Source organism: Colobus angolensis, unplaced genomic scaffold (genome assembly GCF_000951035.1).
Source record: "Colobus angolensis palliatus isolate OR3802 unplaced genomic scaffold, Cang.pa_1.0 Scaffold247, whole genome shotgun sequence".
In the NCBI taxonomy this organism is placed as follows: Eukaryota; Metazoa; Chordata; class Mammalia; order Primates; family Cercopithecidae; genus Colobus; species Colobus angolensis.
This window is the reverse complement of record NW_012115677.1, coordinates 3,027,476-3,042,645: the sequence shown is the minus strand read 5'-3', so window position 1 is coordinate 3,042,645 and position 15,170 is coordinate 3,027,476. Positions and strand designations below refer to the sequence as shown.

The 15,170-nt window shown below is 47.4% G+C and overlaps 1 protein-coding gene across 1 annotated transcript in view; it reads left to right on the top strand.

Moving 5' to 3' along the window:
- The window catches only part of LOC105514551 (putative golgin subfamily A member 8D), an 11,414-nt gene extending 3,849 nt beyond the window's left edge, over window positions 1-7,565 (top strand). Inside the window, exons 4-18 of the mRNA XM_011945971.1 lie at window positions 660-698; window positions 962-1,009; window positions 1,099-1,183; window positions 1,279-1,376; window positions 2,411-2,497; window positions 2,603-2,710; window positions 2,906-2,993; window positions 3,394-3,629; window positions 3,897-3,965; window positions 5,608-5,683; window positions 6,114-6,205; window positions 6,778-6,872; window positions 6,955-7,055; window positions 7,145-7,297; window positions 7,384-7,565. Coding sequence (XP_011801361.1) covers window positions 660-698; window positions 962-1,009; window positions 1,099-1,183; window positions 1,279-1,376; window positions 2,411-2,497; window positions 2,603-2,710; window positions 2,906-2,993; window positions 3,394-3,629; window positions 3,897-3,965; window positions 5,608-5,683; window positions 6,114-6,205; window positions 6,778-6,872; window positions 6,955-7,055; window positions 7,145-7,297; window positions 7,384-7,565 — 1,557 coding nt within the window. The remainder of the gene's footprint in view (window positions 1-659; window positions 699-961; window positions 1,010-1,098; window positions 1,184-1,278; window positions 1,377-2,410; window positions 2,498-2,602; window positions 2,711-2,905; window positions 2,994-3,393; window positions 3,630-3,896; window positions 3,966-5,607; window positions 5,684-6,113; window positions 6,206-6,777; window positions 6,873-6,954; window positions 7,056-7,144; window positions 7,298-7,383) is intronic.
- The last annotated feature ends 7,605 nt before the right edge of the window (window positions 7,566-15,170 follow it).

Sequence of the window (15,170 nt, the reverse complement as noted above, 5' to 3'; positions counted from 1 at the left end):
CAGGATGGTCTCCATCTCCTGACCTCGTGATCCACCCGTCTTGGCCTCCCAAAGTGCTGGGATTACAGGCTTGAGCCACTGCGCCCGGCCAGGGCCCTGTATTTCTGCCGTGACTCAGTCCCTAATTTGCTCTTTGATTCTGGACAAGCTGCCTCTGCTTTTTGGGCTCGCGTTTCCAGAGGAGGTAGTGACTATCAAAGGTGTCTGTTAGCTCTTAAGAGTCCGAGATTTAAAGGGCCCCTAGAATGGAAACCTCAGGGCCAAGGGCTCCTGTCATTTTCTGTCCTGTATCTGCTGTGAAGAACCGTACCTGGCCCATTCGTGCTCAGTAAATGTTTACTGAATGAACGCACTTTTCTAAATCACAAGCGGGCAGAAGGGGGGGCCTTTCTCAAACTCCATCTCTAGAGGTTTATGTTACTGTCCTCTCAAGAGATTGCACATTCAGACTTTGAGTTCTGTGGCTGTGAGTGAAAACCAACAAAGACCCAAATCCTCTGTCCTTGGGAGCTTGAGGAGAGTTTACCAGTTCGTGTTCCCATTATGTCTGAGAACTTTGCCTTTAAAATCCATTCCTGGCCCCTGCCTACTGCTTCCTGGCCTGGGGAATAGAGTTGAGGGGGCAGCCCTCCCTCACCTTCATTTGACTCTCCCCACAGAAACAAGAGAAGAAACAAGTGGAACATCAGCTGGAAGAAGTAATGTGATTTCTTTGTTTCCTCGCGACATGACCGCTGGGTTTGGGGGCACTCAGATGTAGAGGCCTCAGTCACGTCTCGCCCACTCCCAGCCTGTGGAAGAAGGCTCACCCCTCACATTCCACCCCACCCCCACAGGGTCCCTGATAACCTGATGCCATGGGTGGGCCTGTCCTGGGGCATTGATGACATTCTGGGGCATGTCTCTTGCTGTGCCATCTCTGCCTCCCCCTGGTAAGAGCTCTGTCTTCCTCTTCCTATAGGAAAAGAAGGCAAACAATGAGAGACAGAAAGCTGAAAGGGAGCTAGAGGTGAGTGGAGGGTGTGAAGTTTTTCTCCTGTCCTCCGGAGAATGTTTCTTTCCTTCTCTTTCAGCACTTGCTTGGCTTTTCTCCCAAAGGTTCAAGTCCAGAGACTGAATATACAGAAGGGGAAACTAAGTACAGCCCTGTATCGCACGAAACGCTCTCTCAGATACTTCGAAGGTGGGAATCTGGGCACCCTGTCATTCTTCAACCTGGCACTTTGACGGGTCTTTAGGGGGAGTCCTTTGGGCCCCATCTCAACTCTCTCATTATAGAGGAGTCCAAGGATCTGGCCGGCCGCCTGCAACATTCATTGCAGCATAAAGGAGAGTTAGAGCGGGCTTTCTCTGCCACACAGAAGGAGGAGGACAGAGTGAGTCTGACCACCTGCCCCATCCCCTGGGAGCCCAGCTTCGCAGATGGAGGAGTGAGCCTAAAGGTCCCTTCTACAGGATGGAGTGTCCTGCCCAGAAGGCAGCATGACCATTTCTCGCTGCTTTTGTGACTGGTTGTTAGAGGCAGCCTGGAGCTGAGTCAGCTGCTGTGGGTGGGTTGGGGGGTGCGGTGGGGAGCGAGCACTGGACACAGAACTTGGAGGCCAAGTGCCTCCCCTGCCCTTACCTGATTGGGGTCTTGGCCAAGTCCTAGGTGGGATATTGGGTACTTTACTCGTGAAGGTACAGGAGAGTACCTTTAGTATGTTACCATTTCTGTAGAGAGCGGAAACCTCTGTGTGTGTGTGTGTGTACATACTATGATAATATACAGAAAACATGTCTGCAAGGTTCATAGAAAACTCAGGAGAGAGCGACAGGGTGGCTGGGAGATACTTCCCTTCTGTACCTTCTGAGTTTTGAACTATGCGAATGTATCATCCTTTCAGGAAGTAAACAAAAGATTAATTTTCCCCTTCCTATCTGTGCCCCCATCCCCAGCAAGAAAAATGGGCTTAGAGAATTGGATAGACCTGGGTGTTCAAATCCCAGCTCTGCCTAAGTGATGTTAGGCAAGCACTTAACCTCAAATACTCCATGATTTTTCATCTACACAATAGAGGGAATCATAGTAACTGTCTCCTATGGTGGTTGCGAGAATTAAAGGGGATTGCTAGCATGATACCTGGTGAAGCACTCCATAAAGGTTCAAACAGTGGTAGTAATAACAGTAGTAACAATAGCAATATTATCTGATCTCTCTGGGCCTCTGTGAGCCAGCTGTAAATTCGATCTCTTTCCCTGTCCCTTCCAACTTTACTGAGTTCTTTTAAAAACCAGACCACAGACTTGGAAATGCCTCAATCTTTACTGACCGAGTTGTATATTCAGCCTAGCCCTAGCTTGTTTAAGGGGCACTGTATGGAATGGCCCAGGTTCCCTATATAGAAACTTCTCACTCTTCACCATCCAGTTCTCGAGCCACAGGAAAGCACATATGGAGTGGAAGTTAGAGCGGTCCATACGGGAGCAGGCAGTGCTGAAAGCACAGTTGACACGGGTGAGGTTTTGCAGAGGGAGGGAGGGAAGGAAGATGACCCCAGGTGGCCAGGAGCAGGTGAGGACCAGTGACAGCCCTTCCTAACTTCTGTGCCCATTCTTGCAGATGAAGGATTCACTGAAACAAGTCCAGCTCGAGAGAGATGAATATGCTCAACATCTAAAAGGAGAGAGGGCCCGGTGGCAGGAGAGGATGAGAAAAATGTCGCAGGAGGTGAGGTCTGACCGTTCAGCTCTCCCATTTTAGATAGGTCACTGGATCTTTCTAAGTGTCTGTAACATGGGAATAGTACAGCCAGAGGTGGTCATGGGTCTGGGCTTTGTGGAGGTGGGGGCAGAAAGGGAGATGGCAGCCTGTCCAGCCACCAGCCCCTCTCTCCAGGGCCCTTTCCCCCTGTGCTTTGGGCAGATTCGCACCTTGAAGAAAGAGAAGAAGGATGTTATGCATCGGGTAGAGAAGCTGGAGAGGAGCTTGTCCAAGCTCAAAAACCAGATGGGTAAGATGGGGCTGGCATGACCTGGGAGCAGGCCTGGCATCAGAGGGCTGTGGGGGGGCTTAGAATGCCCCAGGGAGGTGGGTGGATGAAAGGGCTTTGAGGCAGAGGGAAAGAGGTCTGTGCCGGGAGACAGCAAGTCTTGTCATCTCCGTGAGCCTCAGTGTCCCCATCAGCAAATGGGGCCCATTGTCAGTCACCCACAGTGCTCTCCATCTGAAAGTGGTTTGGAAGATTGGCTACCATCCGGGTGCGAGGAATCATTAGCAGTGAGGCCAAGTTTGGGGAGCCTGAGAGGAGCTGTGCACCAAGAGGAGGGGTTTTTTTGTTGTTGTTGTTTTTGTTTTGTTTTGTTTTTGTTTTTGAGAATCCAGAGGCCCTTATTGTCTGCTTCCTTTCTCAGCTGAACCCCTGCCCCCGGAGCCCCCAGCAGTGCCCCCTGAGGAGGAGCTGCAGCACCTGAGGAAGGAAGTAGACAGAGTGTCAGCAGAGCTCCAGGCCCAGGTGGAAAACTATCAGCACGTAAGTCTCCTGAACCAGGCACAAAAGGAGAGGCCTTGGGAGCAGGAGGAGAAAATTTGTGAGCAGGAGGAGAGACTTCAGCAGCTGGCCGAGCCACAGAGCGGCGTCGAGGAGCTGGTGCGTTGCCCCACCTGGGGAGCCTGCCCTCCTCCCTAGTCCTCCAGGCCTTTGTTTCCCAATTTGTAAAATGGGGCAGTGTAGCCCTCACGTGAAATGTTACTTCTAAAGGCACCTGTGAGCCAGAGCCCTACTCTGGTGGCTGTGGGAGAGAGGGGATGATTTTTCTAACCTGCCTCCACCCTTCCCGGTGCCATGGGAGGCAGACACCAAGTTCTGGGGTCTCCAGCTGCAGTGGGTGGCTGCTGATTGCTTCTGTCTGTCTAGAACAATGAGAACAAGAGCGCACTGCAATTGGAGCAGCAAGTGGAGGAGCTACAGGAGAAGCTGGGCAAGGTGAAGTAGATTGTAACCCCCACCCCATCCAAGAAGGGCTGGGAGGCGGGCACCAGCCTCTGGGGAGGGGAGGTGCCAGGCCAGAGGCAGCTGCAGCTTGGGGGCAGGTGACCCCAGCACCCTCCAGGGCAGTCTTGTGACTGTTTCTTCCTTCCTGCCTTCTGACTTTTAGAGGTGGGTAGCCCTGGGCTCCTCTCAGGTCTGGAAATCGTCATCCCAGCTAGAGGCATGGAGCCCCCCAATCATAGGGGAAGACACAGTGGTATAAGAGGCTCCTTATGCCAGGCATGGTGGCTCAGGCCTATAATCCCACCACTTTGGGAGGCTGAGGCAGGAGAATCTCTTGAGGTTGGGAGTTTGAGATCAGCCTGGCCAACATGGTAAAACCTCATCTCTACTAAAATTACAAAAAAAAAAAAAAATTAGCTGGACATGGTGGAGCATGCCTGTAATCCCACCTACTCAGGAGGCTGAGGCATGGGAATCGCCTGAGCCCAGGAGGTGGAGGTTGCAATGAGCTGAGATTGCACCACTGCACTCCAGCCTGGGCCACAGAGTGACACTCTGTCTCAAAACAAAACAAAAAGGCTCCTTAGATTAAAACTGGATTCCAAACCTCGGTTCCACTGGTCACCATTCCAGTACTTTGCATCTCTAAGTCTCTGTTTCTTTTTGAGATGGAGTCTCAGTCTGTTGCCCAGGCTGGAGTGCAGTGGTGCAATCTCAGCTCCCTGCAAGCTCCACCTCCTGGGTTCACATCATTCTCCTGCCTCAGCCTCCCGAGTAACTGGGACTACAGGCACCTGCCACCATGCCCGGCTAAGTTTTTGTATTTTTTAGTAGAGACTGGGTTTCACTGTGTTAGCCAGGATGGTCTTGATCTCCTGCCCTCATGATCTGCCCGCCTCGGCCTCCCAAAGTCCTGAGATTACAGGCATGAGCCACCGCGCCCGGCCGTCTCTGTTTCTTTAACTTCAAAAGGAAGTTAGCATTTTCCTTACAGAGGTGCTGAGGATTAAATGAGATAATACATGGAAAGCATTAGGCAGGTAGCACACTTAGCACATAGTGGTTGGCTCCCACTGCTTTTCCAGCAATCTGTGGCCTACAGTTTAAATGGTGAGAAGAGGGTATGAGATTTGAGGCTGGGGAAGGAGGCATGGGGTTCTAGGAAAGGGGGACAGTCACTTAGGCCTGGAGTAAGGAGCCAGGGGCCTGGGCAGGCGACAGAGCCCCACAGTGCCCTCGCTACCCTATTAATGGGCCCAGAATCTGGAAGCCAGCCACCATGTGCCCTCACACCCAGGGTCTTCCGTGGAGCTGAAGAGCCAACAGGCTCAGAGTCTGCAGCAGCAGCCAGACTGTTACCTGGGTCACCTGCAGCAGTACGTGGCCACCTATCAGCAGCAGGTGGCCGCCTATCAGCAGCTGACCTCTGAGAAGGAGGCGCTGCACAGGGAGTTACTGCAGCAGACCCAGCTAATGAACCAGCTGCAGCAGCCGGAAACTTGGGGCAAAGCGGTGGCGGAGATGGCCTGCCAAAAGTTGCAGGAGACCCAGGGGAAGGAGCTGCTGAGGACAGGGCCGTGAGGGGGACGACCTGGCAAACTCTGTGCCTTTTCACTCCTTCCTGGCCCCTTAGGAACACCTGGAAGCTGCCAGCCAGCAGAATCAGCAGCTAACGGCCCAGCTGCGCCTCATGGCTCTCCCTGGTGAAGGTACGGGAGACCACTCAGAGGAAGAGGAGAGAGCCCCAGGAGGAAGGGGGGACTGTGAGCAGCACAGGATTGAGGATTTGGAAGAGACCTTTAGAACAGCTGGTCATTATGCCGACAGGGTGCCTGCACTAAGTTCGGCATCAATATGGTGACCTCCTGGGAGCGGGGGGCCACCAAGTTGCCTAAGGATGGCTGAACTGGCCCAGGTCAGAAAGGGAGCAGGTCAGAACTCCTGCACCGACCGGTAGTGGGACTGTGCCTGGGCGGTATAGCCAGATCTTGGTTCTTAAAAGGAAGAATAAAGAACAGCAGCTCATTCCTCTCTGGGGAGGGCTGGCTCAGGGTTACCCAGTGAGGGTGGGGGCAGAGGTGGGCCCACAGTACCTGCCTTGTTGGGTTGTCTGAGGAGCCCTCTGGCCACCCCCCACAGGAGATGGAGGAGAACATCTGGACAGTGAGGAGGCGGCGGCACCTCAGCCCTTGCCGAGCGTCCCAGAGGACCTGGAGAGCTGGGAGGCCATGGTGAGCCTGACTCCCCCCGCACCCATTTTGCCACCTTCCTCTGTGGTCCCTCCAAGACCCCTTTATGCTCTTAAGTTTCCCTGCCTTCTGATTTCTCTGCACCCTCACCCCTTCCGAGAGCCAGTGGTCAGACACCATTTCCCCTGTGACCAACAGGTGCACTCTCTGAGGCCCCAAGGGAAGGGGCTGCGCTCCACCTTTCTGCCCCATTTGTTCTGTGTATGCCCCTACAAGAATGCTCACCTCTTGCCCTCAGGTGGCATTTTTCAAGTCCGCTGGAGCCAGTGCCCAGGAGGAGCAGGCACGGTTACGAGCGCGGGTGAAAGAGCAGAGGGTGTGCTGCCAGCGCCTGGCTCACCTGGTGGCCTCGGCCCAGAAGGAGCCAGAGGCAGCGGTCCCAGTCCCAGGGACTGGGGGCGAGTCTGTGAGTGGGGAGACCCACCGGGCCCTGCAGGAAGTCATGGAGAAGCTGGCCCATGCCAGGACTCACTTCCAGCTTCTCCATGACTTACTTGAAAATGCCACCTGAGGGCAAGTTGTGCCGAGATGTGACCCCATTATTTTGGCTCCAGAGTGGCCTTATGGATATCCTGGAGGAGACAGCGGACCTGAGTGAGCTGGTGAAGAAACCGGAACTGCGATTGTACTGGGGGCAGAGATGCCATCAGTGAGTGGGAGGCCAGGGCAAGGCAGGGGGAGCTGCAGGGCCTTCGGAGGGTCCCCAGTGTCTAAGCCCTGTCCTCCTGCAGGAATGTTCCTCAGCTTATAATAGAGGCAGGGGGCAGTGCCAAAGATGCGGCAATGGGAGGAGGACATCATCAGGCTGGTCCAGCACAGGGTGGAGATGAAGGTAGGGTGTGCAACATCTCTGAGGGGGTGGGGGTGGGCGTGAGATTGGGCACTGGCAGCAGCGTGACAGCTGAGCACCCCTCCCTCCAGGTGAATCTGCTGGCGCTGCAGGAGATGCTGTTACGGCTTGTAGGGAGTACAACAAACACAGCAGATTCCTGGCCGCTGCCCAGAACCCTGCTAATGAGCCTGGTCCAGGAGCCCCAGACCCCCAGGAGCTTGTGGCTGCCGACCAGCATGGTGGTGAGTAGAGCCCTCAGGTGGGGCGGGCAGGCAGGAGCAGGGGGTGCTGGCACTGCACTCAGATCCCTGCCTCCCTCTCTCCAAAGATCTTTGTGAAGTGAGTCTCACCGACAGCACCCAGCCTGCGCAAGGAGAGGCCAGGGAGGGGTCTCCCCAGGACAACCCTACTGCACAGCCCATCGCGCAGGAGCACCAGGAGCACCCAGGCTTGGGCAGCAACTGCTGTGTGCCATTCTTTTGCTGGGCTTGGCTGCCGAGAAGGAGATAAACATCACCATCATCAAAGAGCTGGTCAAGAAATTTTTAAAAAAGAAACAAAGTTATGGGGTTAATCTCCTACACAATCCATTTACTTCATTTGAATGTTAGAGCTACTCTTGATTATTTGTTTCTAATTTGTAGTTTAAGTTTATTTGTTAAAAATTAAAAGAGATTGGGTCTCTGTGGCTTTCACTGAGGTTCACTCTGCCATTTTCTATTTTAATTTCATAATTGTAGGTCATTAGCATGTATATTGAGTTTGCCGTTACGTGGTGGGAGTTCAAACACACAAAGACCCACTGTTTGCACAAAACTATTCTTGTTGGTTTGGAATAGGCTGCCTTGCTTTTCTAATGTTATTGCAGCATGTATATTCGTTACAGAATTCAGATAAAATTTGCTTGTGTTCTGCTACTGTTTGATCCAATCTTAATCACAGTGAGCTCTTCATTAGCTCAATATGCGGTTTGCCCTCAAGTGTGCACTGTTGATTACTTTGTAATATATGCCACCGTGAGTACTGATATTTAGAGTTGTTTAAAGGCCGAGAACTAGAAACAGCCTTTCCCCCATTTTCTGTGTACTGGTGATGGGAGTAATAACATTTTGGGGGAGCTTTTTAAATCTCACAGAAGAGGACAGTGGCCTGCTCCGGCAGATATGTGCGGGATCGAGTGTGTTTCACTGGTTCCGGTGCCAAGAATGAGCGCTGTACTATGGTAGTTCCCTTAGGATTTGTGTGTGCTCTGGGCTCATGAAGATATTACATCACGAGCTACAGCAGTTGTACTCTTTTTCCATGACCTAAAAAGGGATTATTTCTGAGGAATGAAGGGTTCACATCGTTGACTGTGGATGTGGAAAACCTTTCCTAGCTTAGAGCACTGGTATCTGGAATACATTTTAAAGTTAAGAGTTCATGGTACCTGTTTTAATCACGTGACTATAGCGCCCAGTACACAAAAGGGTGCTGCCTGGCATTCTTCTTAATGTATTTAGTATAGATCATAAGAAATCCTTTAAGAGTTTAATGTCCCTGGAACAGGCATACAGGCTCTAGTCAAGAATGAATTAGAGTGAAGAAAAGCTGTGTGACACCTGGCTTTCCTTTCTGTTCATGGAGCTTCTTTGAGGCTTGAAGACTGATTTTACCATCTAGACCTCTCTGGCTAATACCCATTCTTCAACCACCTTAGTTACTTTGACATAGGAATTTACTTCTTTTCGTTGAATGGAAAACACTTTGAAAAATAATAACAAACATTATCATAAACTAATATATGCGGGAATACTTAGTTGAAACAAAAAGGAGTTTTAGTAGACAGTATTATAGTATCTTTGAAAATCAAGGAGAAGTTTATGAAACTTAAAATGTTTAGAAGCTGCAGTGCAATCTACTGTTTGTGAATGTCAATGTATTATCAAGAAACGTGTCTGTACAATCACAGAGTTGTATTTCCTCACAGACCTCTTTACGAAGAGTGAAATATGTTTTAGTACCTCTTGGTTTCAGTTAGGGACGTATTTTGTGCAATATTTATGTGATTGTGCCTATGCACGATGAATGAATGAGTTGCAGTCACACATTGCCTAAATCATAACTTGATGATGCTTGGGAAAGACTCAACAGTTAAAACCTCATGAGGTTCTAATGTCTGTGTTCCAAAACACATCACAGTTATTAGGATACAGGGAGATATCTACGTGTGCTCCCTGGGGTGGGGATTTCTAGTTACTAGACCATCTCCATTTTCAGCATTTGGCATCGTCATGACACTTTTATAAATATGACAATAACAGGAGACCAAAATACGATTTTATCGATGGAATAACAGATTTGCCTGCATTCACTGAAAGGGCGCAAATATTGGGTCCTTGTGACTTCAACTGACTCTTCCAAATTGTATGAATGTATCAATGTATTAGATAAGCCCAGTTCCAGAATAATAAAGAAAAAATGTTAGAATAATGCGACTAATTAACAGTGGTACAATTTCTAGCCCATGGGTTTAAAATGCACTTAAAGTCCTGTTCTTGCCTTTTATTTTCTGAACTTCCCGCTTTTGCATTCTTTGAGTTCAGTTTAAAGACAGAACCTAAGTCTTTCTTCAAAGTGCACGCAGTCTTTTGCGATACCTCATTCAGCCAAGTATTTGTGCTCTTCCTCATTCAGTGTCAGGCAGCTTTCGGTTTGCTTAGAAGGCAACATTGGAAGGTTAGAGTTCATCAGAAACATAGAATTTTAAAATGTGAGTTCAACTGAATAAATCTGAATTTCTGTAGGAAGAATCAAAACACCTATTTAAATATTGCAATATATAATAATCATTTTAAAGTATTTGATTAAACCTGATAGGTTTTCCAGAAATGAAAAAAAAATCAGCTCTAAAACCAAAGCTGATTTTTAGAAAATTTGAAAACATAAACCAGCCCTATCTATAATTTCTCTAAAACTTTATCTTAGTCATTTAAAAATAACTATTAAAAAATACAACTGCTATCTTAATGTTCTGAAATAAGTTAAAACATTTTAAAATATGAATACCGTAGCTTAAAAGAAACAGTGGGACGGAAAAGTAGAGAAAGAAATGCCAATTCCGGTCCAAAGCTTTATTTGCCAAGTTTTCTTAGAATGAATTTTACCAATTTATGAATTCTTGTAAACAGAATGTATAATGGAAATACTGAAAGACTTTTGCCTAACGTGGCATTATGGACTGCTGGTGTGATGCTACTGTAATGTAATAAATTCTTAAATTGTTGCAAAGTGCTGTGTTTGCCTTAAAATTTTCTTTTGTGTGTCTTGAAAACTGTAGTATTGAAGGTATTGACAGTGTGCAAATGCTGGGCATGCTTGACATGAGATAATCAGTTTCATTTTTACAAAACTGCAATATAACTATGCAAGTGTTTATTAGAAGAACAAAATAAGAAAGTTACAGGATTAAAAGAAATTATGGGGTGAAAGTTATGGGATTAAAAAATGTAAAAAAGTGACAAAAAAACTTCTGGCAAAAAAGGAGAAAAAAGTTTTATGAAAAATTACCAAAAAAAGTTACGAAAAAGAAGTTACAGGATTTTTTAAAAAGTCATGAGATAAAAATAAAAATGAAAAGCAGGCTCCCGTCAGCAAAGCCTGGAGAAGTGCGGCTGGAGTCCACCGCCACCATGTCCCTACCACCCCTTCCCAGTCACCGTGCCTTTACAATTAGGGTAGCAGGACAAGACCTCTGTGTAATGGGAAAAGACAAACAGACCCTTTGCCACCTTGACCAGGGCTGAGTCCTTAAATTTCTGGATGCTGATGATTGTTATTTAAGAGCCAGAGGCTGGTGGAGTTGGTTGGTTTGGAGGAGGTCTGATGGCCTCCTTACTCTCACCATAGCAACTTTTCCCTCAGGGGGGCTCCCATCTTCTTATTCAGAGAGGTAGCTGAGGCAGGACAGTGGGGCTAACTGTGGACCAGGCGAGGGTAGGGGCTGCTGGGGTGGCCCCCTTCCCCGGTGTACATACTGTGTCTGTGTAACATTTTGTAGATTCCAGAGGGTAGGGCCGCTCCTGTATCGTACCTAGCAGAGGTTGAAGCTGGCACATGGGGAGGAGGTTCTAATAATTATTTGTGGCTGGGAAACTTATTTATTGCTAGCATAGGACAGAGGAAGGAGGCGGGGATGGGGTCGTGGCTCCCTGGTGGTGTGATCGCAGCTCACTGCAACCTCCAACTCTCATGCTCAAGTGATCCTCCCACCTCAGCCTCCCAGGTAGCTGGGAGTATAAGCATGCACTACTATGCCTGGCTAGTTTTTAAATTTTTTTGTACAGAAAAGGTCTTGCTATGTTGCCCGTGCTGGTCTTGAACTCCTGGCCTGAAGTGATTCTCCCATCTTGACCTCCCAAAGCACTGGGATTACAGGCATGAGACATTGCTCCTGTCCGTAAGGTTTTCTCTTTATTACTGTTTTTTTTTTGTTGTTGTTGTTGTTGTTGTTGAGAAAGTCTTGGTCTGTTTCCCAGACTGGAGTGCAGTGGTGCAATCTCAGCTCACTGCAACCTCCGCCTCCTGGTTCAAGCAATTCTCATGCCTATAGCCTCCCGGGTTACAAGTATGAGCCACTGCACCTGGCTAATTTTTGAATATTTAGTAGAGACAGAGTTTTGCCGTGTTGGCCAGATTGGTCTCCAGCTCCTGGCCTCAAGCAATCCACCCTCCTCAGTCTCCCGAAGTGCTGGGATTACACGTGGGGCCAGATTGGTCTCCAGCTCCTGGCCTCAAGCAATCCACCCTCCTCAGCCTCCCGAAGTGCTGGGATTACACGTGTGAGCCACTGCTCCTGGCTAAGAACCCGTCTCTGTTTAAATAAAAGAAGAAAATTCAGAATATGTGGAATACAGAACACCAAAGGCCAAAGTTATTTACCTCTCTGAGGTAATCTGTGTAAACAATTTGATATATATCCTTTCAAGTTCCTACTTGCTATGCATATATACACATATACACAAGTATACCTTGACACATTCCCCCTTCCCTGCTGTCGTGCTATTAGTCTTTTGTTTTGTAGAAAGTGGATCAACTCTATATTCTCTGCTGGCCTGTATTTCTCCTATTCAGTGATGGGTTACGAATATGTGTTTAAGTCAATTTATGCAACTCTTTAATACCATTTTAAAAGGTTATGATATATGATCATATGAAGGTATTGCAATTTATTCCAACAGTTCCCTTTTGCACGTTTAATAATTTCCATTGATTTGCCAGGGTGAACATTCTCATGTCACGGCTAAATCCTTTTGTATGGACATCCTTAATTATTCCCTTAAGTTAAACATTTAAATAAAGTTGCTAGATTAGTCTCATTTCTTAAAAAGTTCTTAATTGGTAGTTTATATGTAACATTGTAGTTTTATATGTACTTGCAAATAGCTATAGTTCCTGTAAAAAAAAAAAGTGATAAAATTAAACTTTAATATATGCCAAAAATATTTTGACTTAGCGCTTCATTAAGTGCATGATTACAGTCTCTATATCTTTTGATTTACCTTTCTATCTTTACAATTTTCAGCGGAGACACTTAGAGGTCACATAGTAAATTAAGGTTTTCTTTTTTTAATAATCTCCATCTTTCTAAATTTGGTGAGTCACAATAAGTTATTTTGGGGTTGTTGAAAGCTGTGGCTCTGTTCTAAATTTGAGCCCAGAAATCATGCCACTTACAAAATATGCTTTGTCTTCCAACATCAGAGTGTCTGGTAGAAGGTGACAGTTCTTGGAACTTAAAAAATCTAAAACAGGACAGGAACAGAATCTGGAAAATATTTCTGTTTTTGATAATATGGCTGAGTAGGTACTGTGCAAACCCTCTCTCATAAAATAGACATGCTGGATAGTCCTTGCCAAGATATACTTGAACTTGCCATAAAAGAAAAATCCAGACTCTCTGAGAATGAAGATGAAGTGAAAATCAGAAGGCTACTGTGAGAATAATGGGGAAGTAGCCCGTTATCAAGGTATGTGTGCACGTGTTCAATAAAAAGCTTGAAACCTAAAAAAAGTTGAGATAATTAATATTGCCCTACATACACACATCATCAACAATTTTTCATTCATGGCATGGCCAACTTTCTGTTTTTTAAAGGTGGGGTTTTGCTGTGTTTGCCCAGGCTGGAGTGCAGTGGCATGATCTTGGCTCACTGCAACTTCTGCCTCCTGGGTTCAAGCAGTTCTCCTGCCTCAGCCTCCCGAGTAGCTGGGATTACAGGTGCCTGGCACCACATCCGGATAATTTTTGTATTTTTACTAGAGATGGGGTTTCACCACGTTGGCCAGGCTGGTCTTGGACTCCTGACCTCAGGTCATCTGCCTGCCTTGGCCTTCCAAAGTGCTGGGATTACAGATGTCAGCCACTGCTCCTGGCCACAGCCAGCTTTGTTTCATTTATATTCCCACTTCATTTATATACATTCCTTCTTCCTCTGAATTATTTTGAAGTAAAACCTATAAACATCATATCATTTTTTAATTACCATATATGTATCTGTAGAAAACAAAGAATTTTTAAAAATAAATATATTCGCAATGCCATTAAATACCAAAAAAGTAATACATTCGGGAAATAGCCATAAATCCAGAGTTCACATTTTCTAGACTTACTCATAAGTGATTTTTTCTAGGTTATCTATTTCAACCAGATACCTGTTTGCTCATATTTACATTCCTAACTGAACAATGTCTAAACTTAAACTGACAGAAAATGCAGGTGATCTTGTGACCAAATGCCTCCTGCAAGGAAAAAACTTGAAACTGCAAGAGGAGTCCCTCCAAATATAGAAAGGACCAGTATTTTAAGAGAGATGTTAATTAAAATGTGGCAATATCAGGAGCAGAGCAGGAAGAACCTTTCAGTCGGAAACTTACAAGTCAATTTCATAGTTAGTTTCAGTGGTCCTTCCACAACCACCTCTGGCATCCGTTTTCTCTACAATGGCGGTAACAATAGTAGCTATTTCAGAGCAGGAAAAGGCTTAGAGCAGTGCTAGAAGAGGGTCCTGGCTATATAAAGTTTAGTTGTTTGTATATTGTAACAAACCTTTTTTTTTTTTTTTTTGTCAATAACAGATTTCTTTTGGAAAAGTAGCAGCCTCCTGTCCGGGGAACACCTGCAGTTCCCACTAAGTGAACATTGGTGTCTGCTAATCTTTGCCTCTGTTTCTCTCAATGACATACTGTCAAGCTGTTCCTTGATTTAGCCATTTTATTTACTTTTTCTTTTTTTTCCCTTCCCCTTTTCCTGAGACACAGTCCCTCTCTGTTTCCCAGTCTGGACTGAAGCAGCGCCATCATGGCTCACTTCCACCTCTAGCCCAGTCTCAAGCAATCCTCCTCCATCAGCCTTCACAGTAGCTGGGACTACCCCCGGGGCCCACCACTCCCTGCTCATCATTGTGGTTTTTTTTTTTTTCCGTTGAAACCGCGTTTGGGGCCAGACTCAGTGACTCATGCCTGCAATACCAGCACCCTCGAAGGCCAAGGCCAGAGGATCACCCGAGGGGAGTAGCTGGAAACCAACAGCCCGACCAACATGGAGAATCTCAGTCTCTACCAACAAAAAATAAAAAACTAGCCGGGCATGGTGGTTCACGCCTGCAATCCCAGTCACTCAAGAGGCTGAGGCAAGAGAACCCACCCAAAGCCAGGAGGCACAGGCCGCGGGGAGCGGAGGCCCCGCCACTGCACTCCAGCCTGGGCAACAAGAGCGAAACTCCGCCTCAAGAATGAAAAAAAGAGAGACTAGGTTTCCCCATGTTGCCCGGGCCGGTCTGGAACTCCTAGGCTCAAGCAATCCGCCACGCTCAGCCTTCCAAAGACCTGGGATCCCAAGCGTGAGCCGCCACGCCAGGACAATCTATTCCTGTCTGATTAATAAACTGGGCCTTAGGGACTGGCTCAGGCCTGCAATCCCAGCACCCGGGGAGGCCAAGGCGGGCAGATAACCTGAGGTCAGAACATTGAGACCAGCCTTAGCAACATGGAGAAACCCCATCTCTAACAACAACAACAAAAATATATAGCTACATAGTTAGTCCGGCGTGGTGGCTCACGCCTGCAATCCCAGCC